A 16558-nucleotide genomic window follows, 5' to 3' on the forward strand; every position below is an offset into this window, starting at 1 on the left:
GTCAGTTCTCAATGTGAAAAAAAACATGCTGTATAGGCTATTTATGATGACATAGGTAGTACATGAGTGTTCCTTTAACTTATGTTGTCAGGGTAATTGACAGGCTGCTTAACTGGTTAACTCTTAAATCAACATATTTTTTCAGGCAGTGAGAGGACAGGCAATGATGCAGAGAGCACAGGGAGAGGAGAAACACCAGGTCCAATAGAGAGAGGAGAAGAACCCCAGAACGCGTGTTCTGGGGTTCATGGCTCCTCTGTGCAAGGCAGGACCTGACGTGGAGGACAAGGAGGCCCTCTGGGCACACACTTTTCTTTACTGTATTCTTAAATTTATTAAACTACAAACTACTAACACATGTATTCATTGTCATTGATTGTATATGACTTACACTGATAACATATTGGAATATAGCCAGGACAGCCTTACAAGAGTCGCGACGCTTTATGTTGCGTTGCTTCGCATCGCGTCGAGGTCTGTATGATCACAAAATTCAGAGTTTACCCACCTCTAATTTTACCACTACAGCACTGGCCCTACTGCAAACCTGAGTGTGATTCTGCTCCTCCCGGTTGAAACGTGACACACCTCAGTCCTGTGACAGGTCACGTGACGGTAGCATTCATCCGGAAGGAGGGAGGGATGAAGGGAAGGAGGGAAGGAGTGAGAGGACGGCTGATGTTGCCGAGAAACGGCGTCAGGTCATCCGAAAACAGCCTGATTCATACCGGAAGCTCGGTAGTTCAGCTTCAGTACAGAACAGACCGGTTTGCCGGTCGAGAGGTGCACAAAGTTGTGGAGGAAAATACGGGACAAATGTGTCCGCGATGAACAGCTCTGTGCAGCTTTTTTAGCCTCTTTTAGCTCCATATTTTGATGCCATGTGACATCATGCACGGTTCACTCCCAATTTCACTGTACTCATCAACCTAATTTTCATCCACAGCAAGAATCGGTTTTCAGCAAAAAAGCTCTGAACCCCGTCCTCAGCACAAACGGATCACAGCTATAGTTGATGAGAGAGTAGAATATTAAGCAACAACAACACAACACAAAGAAGATAAAATCAGATTGATTGGACAGCAAAATATTGAAGGGATACAAAAGACTGAGTGTGTGGCTAACATGATAGCATAGCAATAAGGCCTCCATAGACAATCTTGCTCGTCATTGGTGCATCCGGGTTGGATTTAGAGTAAAATCTGATCTAATCTTCAGCTCAGACTCCAGCACACCACTCCTACCTGCACACCAGATAGACCCAATATCTGGCTCCGCTGCCGAATTCGGCCTGAATTCGGGCGGAAGATGCTCGGGGCCCTGCAGAGAGCGAGCCCTCCTCCTCTGTAAAGGAGCAGAGCTTCCCTTTGCTGCTGCAGGCCCCGGGGCCGTACTGCTGGCCCCGGGAGAACCAGAACCATGACTTAGCGGGGCAGACTGGTCACACCCTGCTGCGGAAACAAGTAAGAGTATTTGGTGCTTGGAAAAACAACCACTTTTGTGGTAAGATGAACACAATGGGAAAGTTCCTGATCTTTGCTGCGAGGTATATTTTAATATTAAAATCACATCTCAGCAGGCCTGTAACAACAGCCTCTAAAAGGACCATACCATTCAATGTTGGCCCCCTAAAACTGTTTCAACAAACTTAAGATTCAACTTTGAGATTCACTGTCTGAGGGGGCTTCTTGAATTGTATGTTTTGTATGTTTGCCGTTTAAATCAATCATCATCCAAATTGATGTGTGTGCTTATAATAACAACAACATTAGTATACAAATTGTACTTGAATATTACATATATTGATTAAATAGTAAATAACTTATTGTTCATTAAATTTAAATCAATAACACAAAAGGTGTGTTCTGGTTCAGCCCCCATTGTGTAACATGCTGCTGGAAGGTGTGTGGATGGTTTTTGTTGAAGGTGCTGTAGCCCTGCCCAGTTGTCCGTATGAACTGTGAAGCACATTACTGTCTGCAAAGCAAAACCAGCCGGTATTCTGTCCAACGTTACGTCCTCCAGTGCTGGTTGAAATGGGAATCTACCAGGTTTCCTTTTTGGTGATTTTGATCTCAACTTGCGTTGTAATTTTTGTTTTGTCATCGACAAATTTATCAAGCAGCAGGTGAGTTGTATTTATAACGACTTATGGTGAAGGAGGGTATTTTATCTCGTATCTGTTGGTTAAGTAGTTTATTGTTGTCCCAATAAATGTGTCATTTCCAGGTGGAGTAAATTAATTATCTTAAATTGGCGTCGTGCTCATTCTTCTACATTTTGTTATCTGTGGTTCTTTCCACATTAGTTGGAATACTTTCTCAGACCCAATCTCAGAAGGACCTGAGGAAATAGCTGAGCTATGGGTGCAAAAGGAAAACTTGCTTGCCTCAAACTCTGTGTTAACGGATCCCACAAAACAAGCCGAATCCACAAAATCGACAGTGAGAGTGAACAAACCGCCGCGCGCTCCGGAGACTCCCGTACCTGTCCTCTTCAGAAAAGACTTCAAGAAGCTTCCGCGCTTTGATTTTGAGGATATTTATAACCAGGACGCTCCACGCAGGCAGACAGTAAGCATGCTGCGGCATACATAAAGACATGTATTCACTTTATTGGCGGCGGGGTAATCCGCACAGCTTTGTGTTCAGTTTGGTGTATTTGGTGTGAACTGTATGCGTTTTACCTTCGCTTTTCTCTTAATGTTTTACAACACACATTTCTGTTTTTTGAATTTCTTGAGTGTTGATTTGATTGATGTTTATTTGTTTCATCATGTCACATTTTATCCAACATTGTCAGACGTGTGCCCAGTCACTGCGAAACTCTGAAGATAAAGACTTCAAGAAGAATTTCCTCCCAAACGTTCGTTTGTTTATGGACAAAATGAACATGAGCGAGTGGAACCGGCTGTCGCACTTCAACAATCCTTTTGGTTTCATGCAGGTCAAATATGATGGTACGTGTTAATATGTGTCCATGTGGGATGCATGAGTGTGGATGGTGTCTGTACATCTAGTAAAACATCTAGTTCATTTGGATGTCAGATCCTGTCCAACAACATTTCTTCCCTTACAGCTTTGTTTTGATTACTTACTCCTGATAAAAGGACATGAATGATCCATTGTGTTCACCAGCCAGTCTCTAATTCCTCGATGCTGGTGTGCGGTGGGTTTTCAAATATTAATGTTACTAATGATTAAATAAACATGAGGTGGACAGCTTAGCAATGAGTAACCACCCTCACCCATCAACAATATGCTTTTCTGTTTTTGCTTGCAGAAAATATACTTGCGGTGAATAATTTGCATATTTAAATGTATTTAAAATGTTTTGGGGTTATTTTGCAGAGGTGATGCCTACGGTGAAGTTGATCCCAAAGCCAAAAGAGCCACTGCTGCTTCCACGGACGGGCAGTGACGGATGTTTGCGCTGTGCTGTGGTGGGCACATCAGGAATCCTATATGGCTCTAAATTGGGGAAAGAAATTGATGCTCACGATTACGTTTTTCGGTAAGAAAGCCTTTGATTTGGTTTCTTAGGCCCCGATTAAAACGAGGTCTAAAGCTATTTGACAAATGATCATCAAACCCTTTCATATCAGGAGCCCAAATCAATGCAAGTCATAAGTCATGGCCGGGATCCATTGCTTTGTGCATTCAAACCGTATGTTGACTTCTTCTCTCCTTCCTGTACAACAACGTTTCGTCACATTTCTGAAACCTTTTCTGATTGCTCAATTCGTGTAAGTTGTGTTTTTATCTGCTTCACTGCTCTGTATTATCATGCGAGTGCATAGTGTACAGCAGTGTAGTTTGTTCACTGCACGTCAATGAGGATGCACCTCCGAAAAAAGAAAAAAAAAAGAATAGCTGTTTTCTATTTGCTTTGCAATCATGTGAAGGAGCTCATACACTCGTCAGTATGTTGAGAGAAAACAAGGAAACTGATGCTGTAAGTTTCCAGTCTTTATCCTATGCTAAGCGATTCTAACCTCCGGCCGTTTCCTCATATTTAATGTTCAGAAGAGGTATCATTCTATCAACTTTTTACAAGAAAAACTATTCAAGTTTATTTGATCACTCAAAATTCTTACTCGACACTGGTGTAAAATCATTAAACAGGACTTATATTAAATAATACTTGCAAAGCAGGAGACTAATTGGACACATACACGCTTCAAGGCTAACCCAAGTGCTGGTAATCGGAGGCAGACGATCATCTTAGGAACCACGAGATTAACTGGACGTTGACTCATAAGCATCTCACTGTCATTGACCCAGAACACAATTTGCATCATAAATGAAATGTCAATATGCTAGGATGCTTAAAACGCGTGTTGGACGCTGTAAAAATCGACAATAAAATAAGTATCTTCCGTTTTTACCTAGATTTTAGTGATGTCCCTCTATTGGAGGTCTTCATAACAATTCAACAAAAATATCTGTAAAATAATTCACGGCACAGACTTAAGTATTACAAAATGTATTGTGCTTGAGTTTCGGTTAATAACGTGGCACAAACTTCTTGTTAGATCATTTAGGAGGAGGAAATATTTGGCAGACTGTTTTTTAAGGTGTGACGGTTAAACACAACAAAGAAAAAAAAGATGCGTTGGCAATGAACCTATTCCTATAATGCCAAGCAACCTTTCGAGCCCTAGGACAATTACCCAATGCTATGAACCCGTTTTTTGTAAGTATGACTCATGCTTGTTCTTTTGAATTATTTTTATTTACACTGTAAAAAAAGTCAAAGAGGTTCAACTTAAAAACATAAGTTCAATTGTTACCTTGCAGTTTTGAGAAGAGTCAAACTGGATTTACAATTTGGTACAAATCATTTTTTGTTTAACTTACAGTAGCTCTGGATTGTTTAAAGTGTCCATTTGAGGAACTGCAGTTATTGGAACTTCATTTTGACTGTTGGAAAGTCAACTCAAGTATTCAGTTCATTAAACTTGTTGAAATTTACAATTTGTTGAACTGGCTTAAAAACCTGAGACAGGAAACTTATACAACTAAGTTGTAATTGTATAACTCATCATAATAAGTTGAAGTAAATAACAAAAAGATGTTACTATGACTTATTGTTGAAATCATTTTTTACAGTGGCTCTTCTTCTGTCTCCTCAGGAGCCTTTTCCCCTTTCCAAAGAAGCTCTCTAAAGGTGTCGGTTTTTTGCTCATTTTCGATAACTTGTGGACTTAATTCTAATTACCACATGACCGAGACAAGTGTCCCGGTACTGGTCGGCGGCCCGGTGCTTGGGGACCGCTAACAAAGAAACGTTTCTTCACTGAGGCTTTCTCACTCATAAGCAGATGTCCTGAGATGGTGTTTTGTTAAGCAACCACTTACATGTCTTTGCACCCACTGCATGTTGCATTCACAGCAATGAACTCATTGTCATGTACTGTATGCCATTAATAATTCCCTTTGAAAATATTCTTTTCAACGTATATTTTTCTATGTGGGTAATCTGACAGCACTGCCAACCACAGTAGCGTTCAATTAATATTCTAAATTCAGGTAAAATTTGTTCATATTTCTCAAGTAAAGAAAATAACTTTTTGTGTCTGTGCGGCAGGATGAACGGTGCCGTCATCAAAGGCTTTGAGGAAGACGTAGGAAACAAGACATCGGTGTACGTTCACACTTCCCACTCAATCACTACTTCGCCGCTTGTGTTCCGGAAGTACGGATACACAACCGCCCCTAAGGATGAGGTAGTCAAATTCCATTAAAACATGTGATATCGTATTGCTTTATATCCCACGCATGAACACTGCTCTGCCGTCCTTTTGGCAGGGTATAAAATATGTAATGATACCTGAGGGGATGAGGGATTTCTATTGGATGGAGGGTCTTTTCAAACATGAAAGAATCAAGGCTCGGACATATAATAACACCAGGTGAATATCAACTCTTTATATTTCTAATTTGACGAGGGACAACATGGACACACAAACACAAAACCACAGCCAGGGCTTAAATGACTTGGATTGGACCTGACAACGTGTTGCTACATGACGCTGGCCTTATTCATTAGAATAATGAATCAGCTTCCAAAGGAATTGCATTGCGATGAAATCATATCTCAAGAAGTGTTGGTACACAATTACATCGACTGAATAATCGCTAACATCAGGTCCATTAGGAAACCCCAGTGTCAATCAAACTAATAATCAGATTGATCCCGTAAACATAGTAAGTGTTTGGCTAGAAATACATTTCACTTCACGGTGTTGAAAGCCCTCCTTTATGGGCTCCTGCGCCTCCTTTAACCCGTGAAAGCTTCTGAAGCACTTCTCAGTATACAAAACGTAAATTCAACGGCGGCTTTTTCATCTTCTCACGTTGAGCTTTGCTCTGTCAATGCGTCTCTCTACTCATGAGTACTACATTCGTTGTGGAAGACAAGCAGGCGTCATTCAGTACATTTTGTGGAGGTCACAAGTCACGTCAACTTGTTCCTTTGGAGCTCGTGAATTCAAAATAAAAAAATACTTTACATTCCAAAAACAAAACTCCCGAGAGGAGTTTGTGAAACACTGAATGTAGCATGTTGTATAGAAGTGTCACTGCAATAGTCATAGCGTAGTGTCGTGGTGTTTGATACATTCATTATTGAATTTAGCATTTAAATGATGAATTAAAAAGATAACTGAAAATGAAAAATCTTTTATGTGTTTAGCTCTTGATTTTGTACTTCAACCTTACAGGCCCTGGACATACTATGGTGGACAATACAATGAGAGCCGCTTCTACGTTCTGCACCAGGATTTCCTCAGATACGTTCGAAACAGGTCACCCTCCTCTCACAATACTACCCAAACATTTGACGTTTTGTGGTTTTTAAACAGCAATGATAATGCTGCTTTTGTTAAAAGTAATTTTCATGCAGACACGTTTAATGTTCTATTTAAATTCTGTAGTTTGTCTAGATTATTTCAAGAATGTGTATTTAACACTTTTCATTGTCCAAAGGTTCTTAATGTCTCCTCGTCTGAATTCTTCACGTTGGGCAATTGTCAGACCAACCAATGGAGCATTCACTCTCTTCCTCGCTCTGCATACCTGTGACACTGTAAGTTAATATTACTTATAATATTATATGACCGTTAATATTAAGGTCGTTGACAGCTACAGAAACTAGAACTAGCTAAAACAAGCTAGAAACCCCACCCCTGCCAAAATCAGGTCAAGGATCGATGTTCCTGCTTTTCAACATTCCTTTCATAGGAACATTTTCTTTCCACTGCATTGTCTGTGTTCAGTTTTGTATTCACAATACGTTACACAGAGAAAACGTATTTTGTGAATTACACAACATAGTCCAAGTAGAAATCTTCTGAAACCAATAATTTTGGTTTTACACCTCATCTTTAAAAAATACAACATGTTAACTTATCAGTTTTGCGGCGCTAATTGGAGGATCACATAGAGGAGACAGTTTTCTTTTGTTTACGGTCATTATGCTAAACTAAGCTAACCGTAGGTTGTAGCTTCCCATGTTTCACACAGAATAAGAGAGTGGTCCATCTTCTCATCCAACTTTCCTCTACGAATTGGATTAACGTTTTCATGTCAAACTTTTCTTCAAACAAATCTTTATTATCTGTAAATTTCTGTCTCAATCGTCGCTGTTTTCCTTTCTGACTTTGGCAGGTTAGTGCGTATGGATTCATGACAGAGGACTACGCAAAATACTCTAACTACTACTGTCAAAGGGATCTTAAAACCAAAGTAGTTTTTTACGCCAACCACGACTATCGCATGGAAAAGAGGGTGTGGAAAAAACTACATGACAGCAAAATACTGAAGTTGTATCAGAGAACCGAAACAGGGAAGAATTCGTCGAGCACCACACCGAAGCACTGACGGGAACAAATGATGTCAGCTGACAGAGATGAATGCCCTAAGCACAGCTGCCAGATGTGCCAATGGAAGTGTGTGTGGGTTGTTATGGAATATTTTAATAAAAGCTCGGTAGAAGAGAATGATTTGTCTGATAAAACAGAGTCTTGATGAATGATCAAAGTTGCAAAAAGTCCCTTTATTGCTTGCAAGCAGGAGGTCAAATACACAGGCACGTATCACGGTGCTCTGTGGAAATGGCGTCCCCGAGCAGTAAGAACGCTGAGTTTTTATACACATATGAAGGACCTTCTCCGTGCCAGTTATGAGAAGCTACAAAGCAGGTTGAGATAAGAACCCAGGTGAAGCTGAGGGTAGCACACACACACACACACAAGATCCTCCTCAGTGGCCGGTGCAAATCATAATTAATTGACATAAAAGTAAAACTTGGATCCGGAACTTTCGTACCGAATAAGATATGAACCAAGGCGACGAACAGAAGTCTTTTGTTTTGAAGCTTCTATGAGATCGAGTCGACCGTCCTCCATTCTCAGCGCACAGCTGCAAACTAACATTTTGTATCATGCTGCTCTTTGCACATCAGGGTCAAATACAGGACACTTGAGACACGGCTTTAGCCCAAAACAATGTTGTAACGTATTTTTACCATTACAGGGTGTGTGTGGGTATTTGTGTTCACAAAGCCCTCAGGTACAGCGTGGCCCTTCACAAACTTTAGAATGTCCCACCAATATTTAAAGACATTGTGTAACCTCTCCCCGTTGTTATACGTCAGCAGCCCAGCAAATGTTTGCTGCTGTTGTTTCTAGCAATGACGTTGTCATTTGTCATTGATCAAATGAACCAAGAAGTGTATTTGCCCTAAACTATATCCCAATAATAAGTAATGTCACACTTTTGGTTAGTAATAATAATAATAATAATAAATGATTTTGTTATTGTCAAGATGTTATTATATAACATGAATGTAATATTTATTTGCAATAGTTCATTAAATTCATTACTAAACTATAATTGTATCCAGTTGACACTAAATACCTTTGTGTCATCTCTCCAACTGAATGAGGCTGCACCCCAGTTGGGATTAATTACTCTGGATCATCTGATAAAGTCTTTGTTCAGTCAATCATAGAAGTAGAACTATGACTTTTGAGGGAATAAGCAATATCTCCTTACTTGAAGTTATAGAACTATAACTCGTGCATACAGGGAAAGTTCAACTTCTGCCACACGGCGTCGTTGTTCTGCAATAAATCTGCAACCGATGTGAATTTATACTTTCAACTGTAGCATCTGACTCCACGCATTGTTGTGTAGGATTATTTTAAATACAAACCCTTTGCATTTAAATGTATTGAGAACAAGCAAAACTGTAAATCAAACAGCAAAGAAATGCTGTACTCCTTTACCTCCCAACTTGAGACAGAAGGGTAATACTTAAATGTGTCATCCCATCATGCATTGCGCCATAGTACGGCTCACCAACCAACCTTAAGTAAACGTGTAATGTTGTTATTAATTCAAATTAATCGTGGTATTGTGTATCCGCGTGTCGTTATTTGCACATGGTGTGACTTCAGATGTTGGACACGTGAGTCCGACGTCAAACCGTCACTCAGAGTGGCTTCGCTGGGAATCACTCTTGTCTGTGGGAGCGTCGGTCAGTCAGATCACTCTTGGTTCTTTTCAGATCGCATAAATCTTTCGCCTTTTACTAAAGATTTCCGTGGAGAGGACCAACAAGAGTATAACTCAATTTTTTGATGCTCTGCGCAAGCGGAGCTTCCTTATCGTGTCAAGTAAAACCTTCAAATCCTCCAGACAAGTATATGAGACCGCGAAGTAACTTCTCCAACCACAGTAGTAGAGTTGTATTGAAGGAAAGGCGTTATGCCCTTAAAAGTAACCAAGTTATAGTTGGCTGGGTGGTGAAAAGTGCACATAGTAATATGCAATGTGCTTAATGTTCCACCACTTTACATATCCCACTATTAAACAAGTATTTATCAAAGCAGGTCGTGTGTATAATATTTTTACATGGCATAAGTATTCATTTATTGAACACTTTATTGATAGTCTTGCGACTAATATAAGTAGCAATACTAGAGCAATACTCAACATCAACAATTCAGAATATCTGAAAAGTTACGGGACTAATGATGCAGAATGGAACACACTTCAGAATTATTTCTGTATGTAGCCGGGTGAAGTGGGGGCAGGGAGGTTTTTGGACTGCTAGATGGTCCGCACAGAGGGTGAGGGCGTACTGCCCCTTTAAGTACATGGGCATGAGTTCACGTGGGATTTGGAGCTGCAGAGCGGGACCTAGTGGCTACTAACACGACACAGTGTTAGCGGTTAGCATCGGAGCAGCGTTAGGGAAATACCTGTTCAGCGGGTCAGCGTAAGTGTTCTCACATTAATAAACCTGACTCACCATGTAAATTGTGATTGATGGACTGTTACTGAGTGTATGTTCTTGGGTTGTGCACCTCTGCTCCGTTTAGAGGGGAGTAACAAGCTGCTGTGGGTTGAGGTCGCACGTGCATGGAGCCGTGCGCGCCGGCGCTTGAGTGAGTTTATTGTTTTCGGGACTTTTTGGAGGAACGACAACGGTGTGGGATTTGAACAGCATGAGACCGATGTGCATGTTTTTTGTTTCTGTTTAACAGGAAGGGGGCACTACTGTTGTTTTTGTATGTAACTGTTAGCTTCATGTATTTTCTAGCTTAAGGTAATTGTTAGCTCTATTCCATGACATCCTGTTAGTTAGTGAAGCGAAGCAATTGGTTATTTGTACACTGTTCCAAGTGCCTCCTTAATTTGACACATTAAGGCTGTGCTCCAGGAGTGCAGTCGGGGGAAATAAAGAACCCACATTAAAGAGAAATAAATTTATCTTCGTGTCCTGTCATCATTATAATCAGGCTACATATATTATTTTTTCATTATAAGAGATGCATTTATAAGCCAGTGACTTCCATTTTCAGCTTGACAATTTATGTAGTTTACTTTATTTAGGATGAATTAACTCTTATCCTTGGATGATTTTTTAAACTTTATTTTGTATGTATTTATTATTTGTATTATCAGAATTTGAAAAGCAATCAAATTCAAATAAATGCAGTGGAGTAAAAGAAAGTATTTGTGTAGTGAAGTAAGTAAAATCTATAAGAGAGAAGAGTACCTCATAAATGTACCTAAGCACAGTACTTGAGTAAATGTATATTACTGCTTACAGTACATTCTGCATATGATGCTGATAAAATATTTCCACAACGCAGCATTGATACTTTTAAATAATTAAATATTTGAATACTTCCTCCAGGCTTGTGAGAATGAAATGTCGTTTTGTTAGTTTTGTTATTTGTATAAATGACTTGTCTTGGTTTAAATGTTCGTCCATAAAGTGCAATAGATTTATATTTCCCTCCAAAACGTATTCATGCACTTGCAGTAACGCGCACACATGCAACGCTGTCTCCGAGCGGCATCGTGAGCATCCGGGCCGTCAACACATGCAGCAAACCTGAGTGTGATTCCGCTCCTCCCCGGTTCGTCCCACAGCTCCTCCCGGTTGAAACATGACACACGCCAGTCCTGTGACAGGTCACGTGACGGTAGCATTGATCCGGAAGAAGGGAGGGAAGGAAGGAGGGAGGGGGCGGCTGATGTTGCCGAGAAACGGCGTCACGTCATCCGAAAACAGCCTGGTTCATACCGGAAGCTCGGTAGTTCAGCTTCAGAACAAAGCTCAAATATTGTGGCGTTAATGGAACCCTTTGTGTTGAGACATAAATAAACCAGTTTTCCTAAAAAATAAATACCATTACAAAACGACTGTGTGATGTATGACGTGGATTGACAAAGCAAAGTATTATAATCCAAATCTGCAGCTCTGTGCAGCTTTTTGATGCCATGTGACATCATGCACGGTTCACTCCCAATTTCATTGTACTCATCAACCTCATTTTCATCCACAGCAAGCATCGGCTTTCAGCAAAAAAGCTCTGAACCCCGTCCTCAGCACAAACGGATCACAGCGATAGTTGATGGAGAGAGTAGAATATTAAGCCACAACACAAAGAAGATAAAATCAGATTCATTGGACAGCAAAATGTTGAAGGGATACAAAATATTGTGTGTGTGGCTAACATGATAGCATAGCAATAAGGGCAATGTTATGTAAGAGACATGCCTCCATAGACAATCTTAAAGCTCGTCACTGGTGCCACCGGGTTGGATTTAGAGTAAAATCTGATCTAATCTTCAGCTCAGACTCCTGCGGTACCTGCTGTTAAGTGTACTGCTATTTCCTGCTGTGAAAGTGTGTGTGCGTGTGTGTAAGTGTGTGTGTGTGTTTGTGTGACTTATATAACACCTATATATATAAGCTTGTTCCGCCCTCGCGCTCTCTCATCTGCCTGCCACCAGACCCTGGTCTAGAGTTCGAGTTGCACCCTATGCTGGTCCTGTGTCACAATAAACTGTCCCCTTTGGGGTTTGCCTCTACCTTGGCATTGTTGTCCCTCCTTCTGTTGCAGGATGGCCCCTGGCGTGCCCAGGAAAGCCGCCGAAGACTAGTTGAGGTTTAGCCAGATGGAACTTTGGTTTCTTAGGTAGAGAGGAAACCAGTTAAGTTCACGAATGGGTCAGTTTAAATATTTATTTCTCATGATAGTAGGGGGTGGCATTTGCTGGACTTCACACATTTGCTGGACTTCACACATTGTTCACACATGCTGTACACTGAGTAGTGAGAGTGGAGACATTTTGTTTTGTTGTGCACACCAATGCTCATGCTTTTCTATTTAGCTGTGGGAGCGTTGTTTTCAAGTAGTCACATGCTCTTGTAGGGACTACATTTTGTGGAACCTACTTTCTTCGCAGTAGAGTAAGCTAAGTAGTGTGTAGAATTTCATGGGATTGTAGGTCTGTGGCCTGAAATAGCTAACTGCTCTTGCCTACTTGCCTAGGTGCTTTTTAATTAATCTCTGATTTTGGATCCGTAAGCTGTGCTGTTTGGTAGCATTATTTCTGTGTGGTAGTGTTACTTTGAGTTAGTAGCTTGGCTTACTTCGGTGTGCTACCTTAAAGTTGTTTTGGTGATTTCACCATGCAGTCTGATTTTCAGTAGACCAGTGAAGGTCCTACAATAGAGCAACTGGCTCAATGCAAAGCCCAGCTCATGTCTATTGCAGAGCGGTACCATCTTGAGATTGCTCAAACTTCCCTTAGGAAAGATAAACTTAAAACTAAGGTAATTACTGCACTCATTGATCAGAGAGTATTGCCCGTAAAGCAAGTCAGCTTAACGCGGAGCAGGGCTTACATGTGTCTGCTGGTTTAACTGCTAAACTGGATGTTTGCGAGAATTGCAATTGCAATTTAGAATAAAGGAGCTAGAAATGGAGGTTAAGGAAAGAGAAGAGAAGAGGCCTCTCCTAACACCTTTAATTTAAAACCTGGAAGCCATGGGGCTCCTTCTGTTTCCATCACAATGGCTGCAGGTTTTAGCCAGGTGGACTGTGAGAAACTGGTCATTTCATAGCAAACTGTCATGCTCTTAGTAGATAAGCAGAAGGCACCAAGCCCGTGGAGCTAATGGCGGCACAGCAGTTGCCCTGTGTAGAAGATGGTTCTTGTTAGTTCAGTAAAGAATGCAATGAGCATGACCCCTTTGCACCATTCTGCATCGAGGGTTCATTAGCAATTTCTGATTTATGATAGCAATTTCTGATTCGGAGAAGGACTGAGAGGCTCCTGTATCCCTATGGATGTGAATATGGATGAGCAATTCACATCCTTAGGGATATAGGAGCCTCTCAGTCCTTGTTTGGCAGGAGTTTTGCCTCTCTCTGAGAAGACCGCTACTGGTAGCAAGGCATTAGTCCGCGGATGTGGGACGATGTGGCTTAAAGCCCCATTGCATAATGTGTATTTGCAATCTGGCTTAGTTACAGGCCCTGTTGTGGTAGCGATCCGAAATAGTCATAAGGAGTCGATATGAAGAACACAACGAGCGCACATTCTTGGTCATTAACTTACGGGAGTCAGCCTGGGTTGCTTTGGAAGGAAATTAAATCCGTCCGTTAGTAAGCAAGAATTGCTAAACCCCATTACCATTAGTTTCGGTCATCTCCCGCAGTAGACCGTGCATGTGGGACGTGACGTCATTTTTTTATCGATGGCACGCAATCGACTGGTACTGCCTTTGAGAGCGACTGGTCGATCGCGATCAACGTATTGAGCACCCCTGGACTAGATTGATCTTGATCCTTCTGTAACTTCTGAGTTACCTCTAAATAGGTTGCCCACTAACTCTGGTGGAAATGAGGCGACTGAAGTTAAACTGACCAGTCCTGTCGATGGGCTTGCTGGACCCGACACGCAGTTGAAGGTTGGCAAGAAACAGCTGATAGCTGCTCAGAAGGCTGACCCTTCGTTGACCAAGTGTATGGCAGCAGTGTTGCCTAAGGAGGGAAGTGGCACTACTTATGGCAATTTAACTGGGAGGATGGTATCCTCATGCGTGAGTGGGTTTCTTCTAGTGTTGATGATAGTAAAGGCCGGCGCATGCTTCTGCGTTTGCGTCGTTGCGTCGACGCACTCGTTTCAATTCATGGTTCTCCGTGTGTTGCAGAGCAATTCATCGCCAGAACAACAGGCGGAGTGACGTGTTTTGTTGAAGACGACCTAGAGAGTCACGTCTATTTATTTATTTGTTTATTTATTTATCATAGACTTTATTGCCCCGTGCATCGCCACTGCTGCTTTTCATCGCGGACACATTTCTCCCGTATTTTCCTCTACAACTTTGTGCACCTCTCGACCGGCAAACCGGCGTTTGCGGCAATCTCCCTCCGTGAATCCAACACGCTTCTACAACCCGCCTATGACGGCTTGTATAAGTGCTCATATTTACGCATTTCTTCCGACAAAAGTTGTGCGCTGCAGGAGGCTTACGTTGCTTGCGTCGCTTTCGACGCAAGCCTATAAAAATGGCTGGACACACGCAAGGACGCAAGGATGTGTGAAAAGCGACGCAAGGGACACGCAAGGGGGTCTTGCGTCTGCGTCGCTTTGAAAACGCAGAAACATAAATCAGGCATGAGTGGAATACTACTCACCAGATGTTGTCCCTTCTGGTTACCGGTCGCAGATGAGTTTAGCTCAAAACCCTGTCCACTGTGTTCCAGTGCATGATTCTTTGACCTTGAACCTTGCAAAATGTGAGTTTGAAAAGGCTACTATTACTTATTTGGGCAAGCATGTTGATCAGGATCAGTTGAGATGACCACATGGCTCAGTTTCCTGACCCTTCTACTAAACGGGAGCTACGTCAGTTCCTCGGATTAGCTGGTTACTGCTGGAACTTTGCTTCAATTGTGTCCCCTTTGACAGACCTTCTTGGTCCCAGCAAGAATCTGATTTCGGACTGTTAAAGCACTTCTGTATAGCTCCCCAGTTCTGTCAGCTCCAGACTTTACAGTGCCATTCAAGTTGGAGGTTGACACAAGTGGTACAGGAGCTGGTGCGGTATTGCTGGCATTGACCTCCCGGTGTGCTACTTCTCTAAGACGTTTTCGGCAGCCCAACGTAAGTACAGCACGATCGAAAGAGGCTTTAGCTATGCTTTGGGGCTTCCAGCATTTTGAGGCTTATGTGGGCTGTACTTCGCGGCCAGTAATCGTGTTCACCGGTCATAACCCTATGGTTTTTCTATCAAGGATGTACAATAGCAACCACCGACTCATGTGTTGGGCCCTTATGGTTCAGAACTTCAATTCTGTCACAAAAAGGGATGTGACAACGTTGTGGCCGATGCCCTCTCCTGCATACCTTAGGATGACACCCTTCTGGCTGTCATCTTAAGGGTGTGTGTGTGTGTTTGTGTCAATGTCTGTGAGTCCTAGGTGCAGCTCCCTGATGAGTGATTGAGGGCACCTGGATGAAGGTGTGGACTTCACCTATATAAGCGCCTCCTCGTTCCGCCCTTGTGTTCTCATTTGCCTGCCACCAGACCCTGGTCTCAAGTTCGAGTTGCACCAGTATGCTGGTCCTGTGTCACAATAAGCTGTCCCCTTTGTGGATTTGCCTCCAGCTTAGTCTTGTTGTCCCTCCTTATGTTGTGGCTTCTGAGACGGTCGTAACACTGCACACCAGATAAACCCAATATTCGGCTACACTGCCACAATCGGCCTGCAGGCAGAAGCTCTACCAGGAGGTGGAGAGCTCAGTACCCTGCAGAGAACAGAGCTCAGTACCCTGCAGAGAACAGGCCCTCCTCCTCTGTAAAGGAAAGTTCCTGGTCTTTGCTGCGAGGTATATTTTAATATTAAAATCACATCTCAGCAGGCCTGTAACTCTACAACAGCCTCTAAAAGGACCATACCATTCAATGTTGGCCCCCTTAAACTGTTTCAACAAACTTTAGATTCAACTTGGAGATTCAGCTTCTGAGGGGGCTTCTTTACTGGATGACCACCCCAGCACACAAAGCGGTTGAATAAACTCACAGTAATCAAATCAAGATGCACAGTCCACCCACCAGCTGTTCAAATATGTGTGTCAATATGTACTTTGTCTGAATTGTACGTTTTGTTTGTTTGCCGTTTCAATCAATCATCATCCAATTTCATATGCCCATGAAGACAGATTTTTTACCCACCATA

At 42.0% G+C, this 16558-nt stretch overlaps 1 protein-coding gene and 1 non-coding gene across 5 annotated transcripts; both read left to right on the forward strand.

Moving 5' to 3' along the window:
• Nucleotides 1-1824: 1824 nt before the first annotated feature.
• LOC144408007 (alpha-N-acetylgalactosaminide alpha-2,6-sialyltransferase 1-like) lies at nucleotides 1825-10781 on the forward strand. 4 transcript variants are annotated; one of them, XR_013467746.1, is made up of 10 exons: nucleotides 1828-2128; nucleotides 2309-2573; nucleotides 2803-2959; nucleotides 3351-3513; nucleotides 5590-5728; nucleotides 5811-5914; nucleotides 6725-6808; nucleotides 6990-7089; nucleotides 7671-10287; nucleotides 10391-10781. XR_013467746.1 is itself a non-coding variant. In XM_078103310.1 (9 exons), exons 1-9 carry the CDS (start codon nucleotides 2037-2039, stop codon nucleotides 7881-7883), a joined length of 1317 nt encoding a protein of 438 aa, XP_077959436.1. In that variant the 5' UTR covers nucleotides 1828-2036; the 3' UTR covers nucleotides 7884-10781. The 4 variants fall into 4 exon arrangements, 2 of the variants coding, with proteins under 2 accessions (XP_077959437.1, XP_077959436.1); XR_013467747.1 differs by having other exon boundaries at nucleotides 7671-7953; nucleotides 8538-10781; XM_078103310.1 differs by having other exon boundaries at nucleotides 7671-10781.
• Nucleotides 9554-9667, forward strand: LOC120819897 (U5 spliceosomal RNA). Its single transcript, XR_005712342.1, has one exon. It is a non-coding gene; the product is annotated as a U5 spliceosomal RNA (small nuclear RNA).
• Nucleotides 10782-16558: the final 5777 nt, after the last annotated feature.

The sequence above is a fragment of the Gasterosteus aculeatus genome, chromosome 5, assembly GCF_964276395.1.
Source record: "Gasterosteus aculeatus chromosome 5, fGasAcu3.hap1.1, whole genome shotgun sequence".
Lineage (NCBI taxonomy): Eukaryota > Metazoa > Chordata > Actinopteri > Perciformes > Gasterosteidae > Gasterosteus > Gasterosteus aculeatus.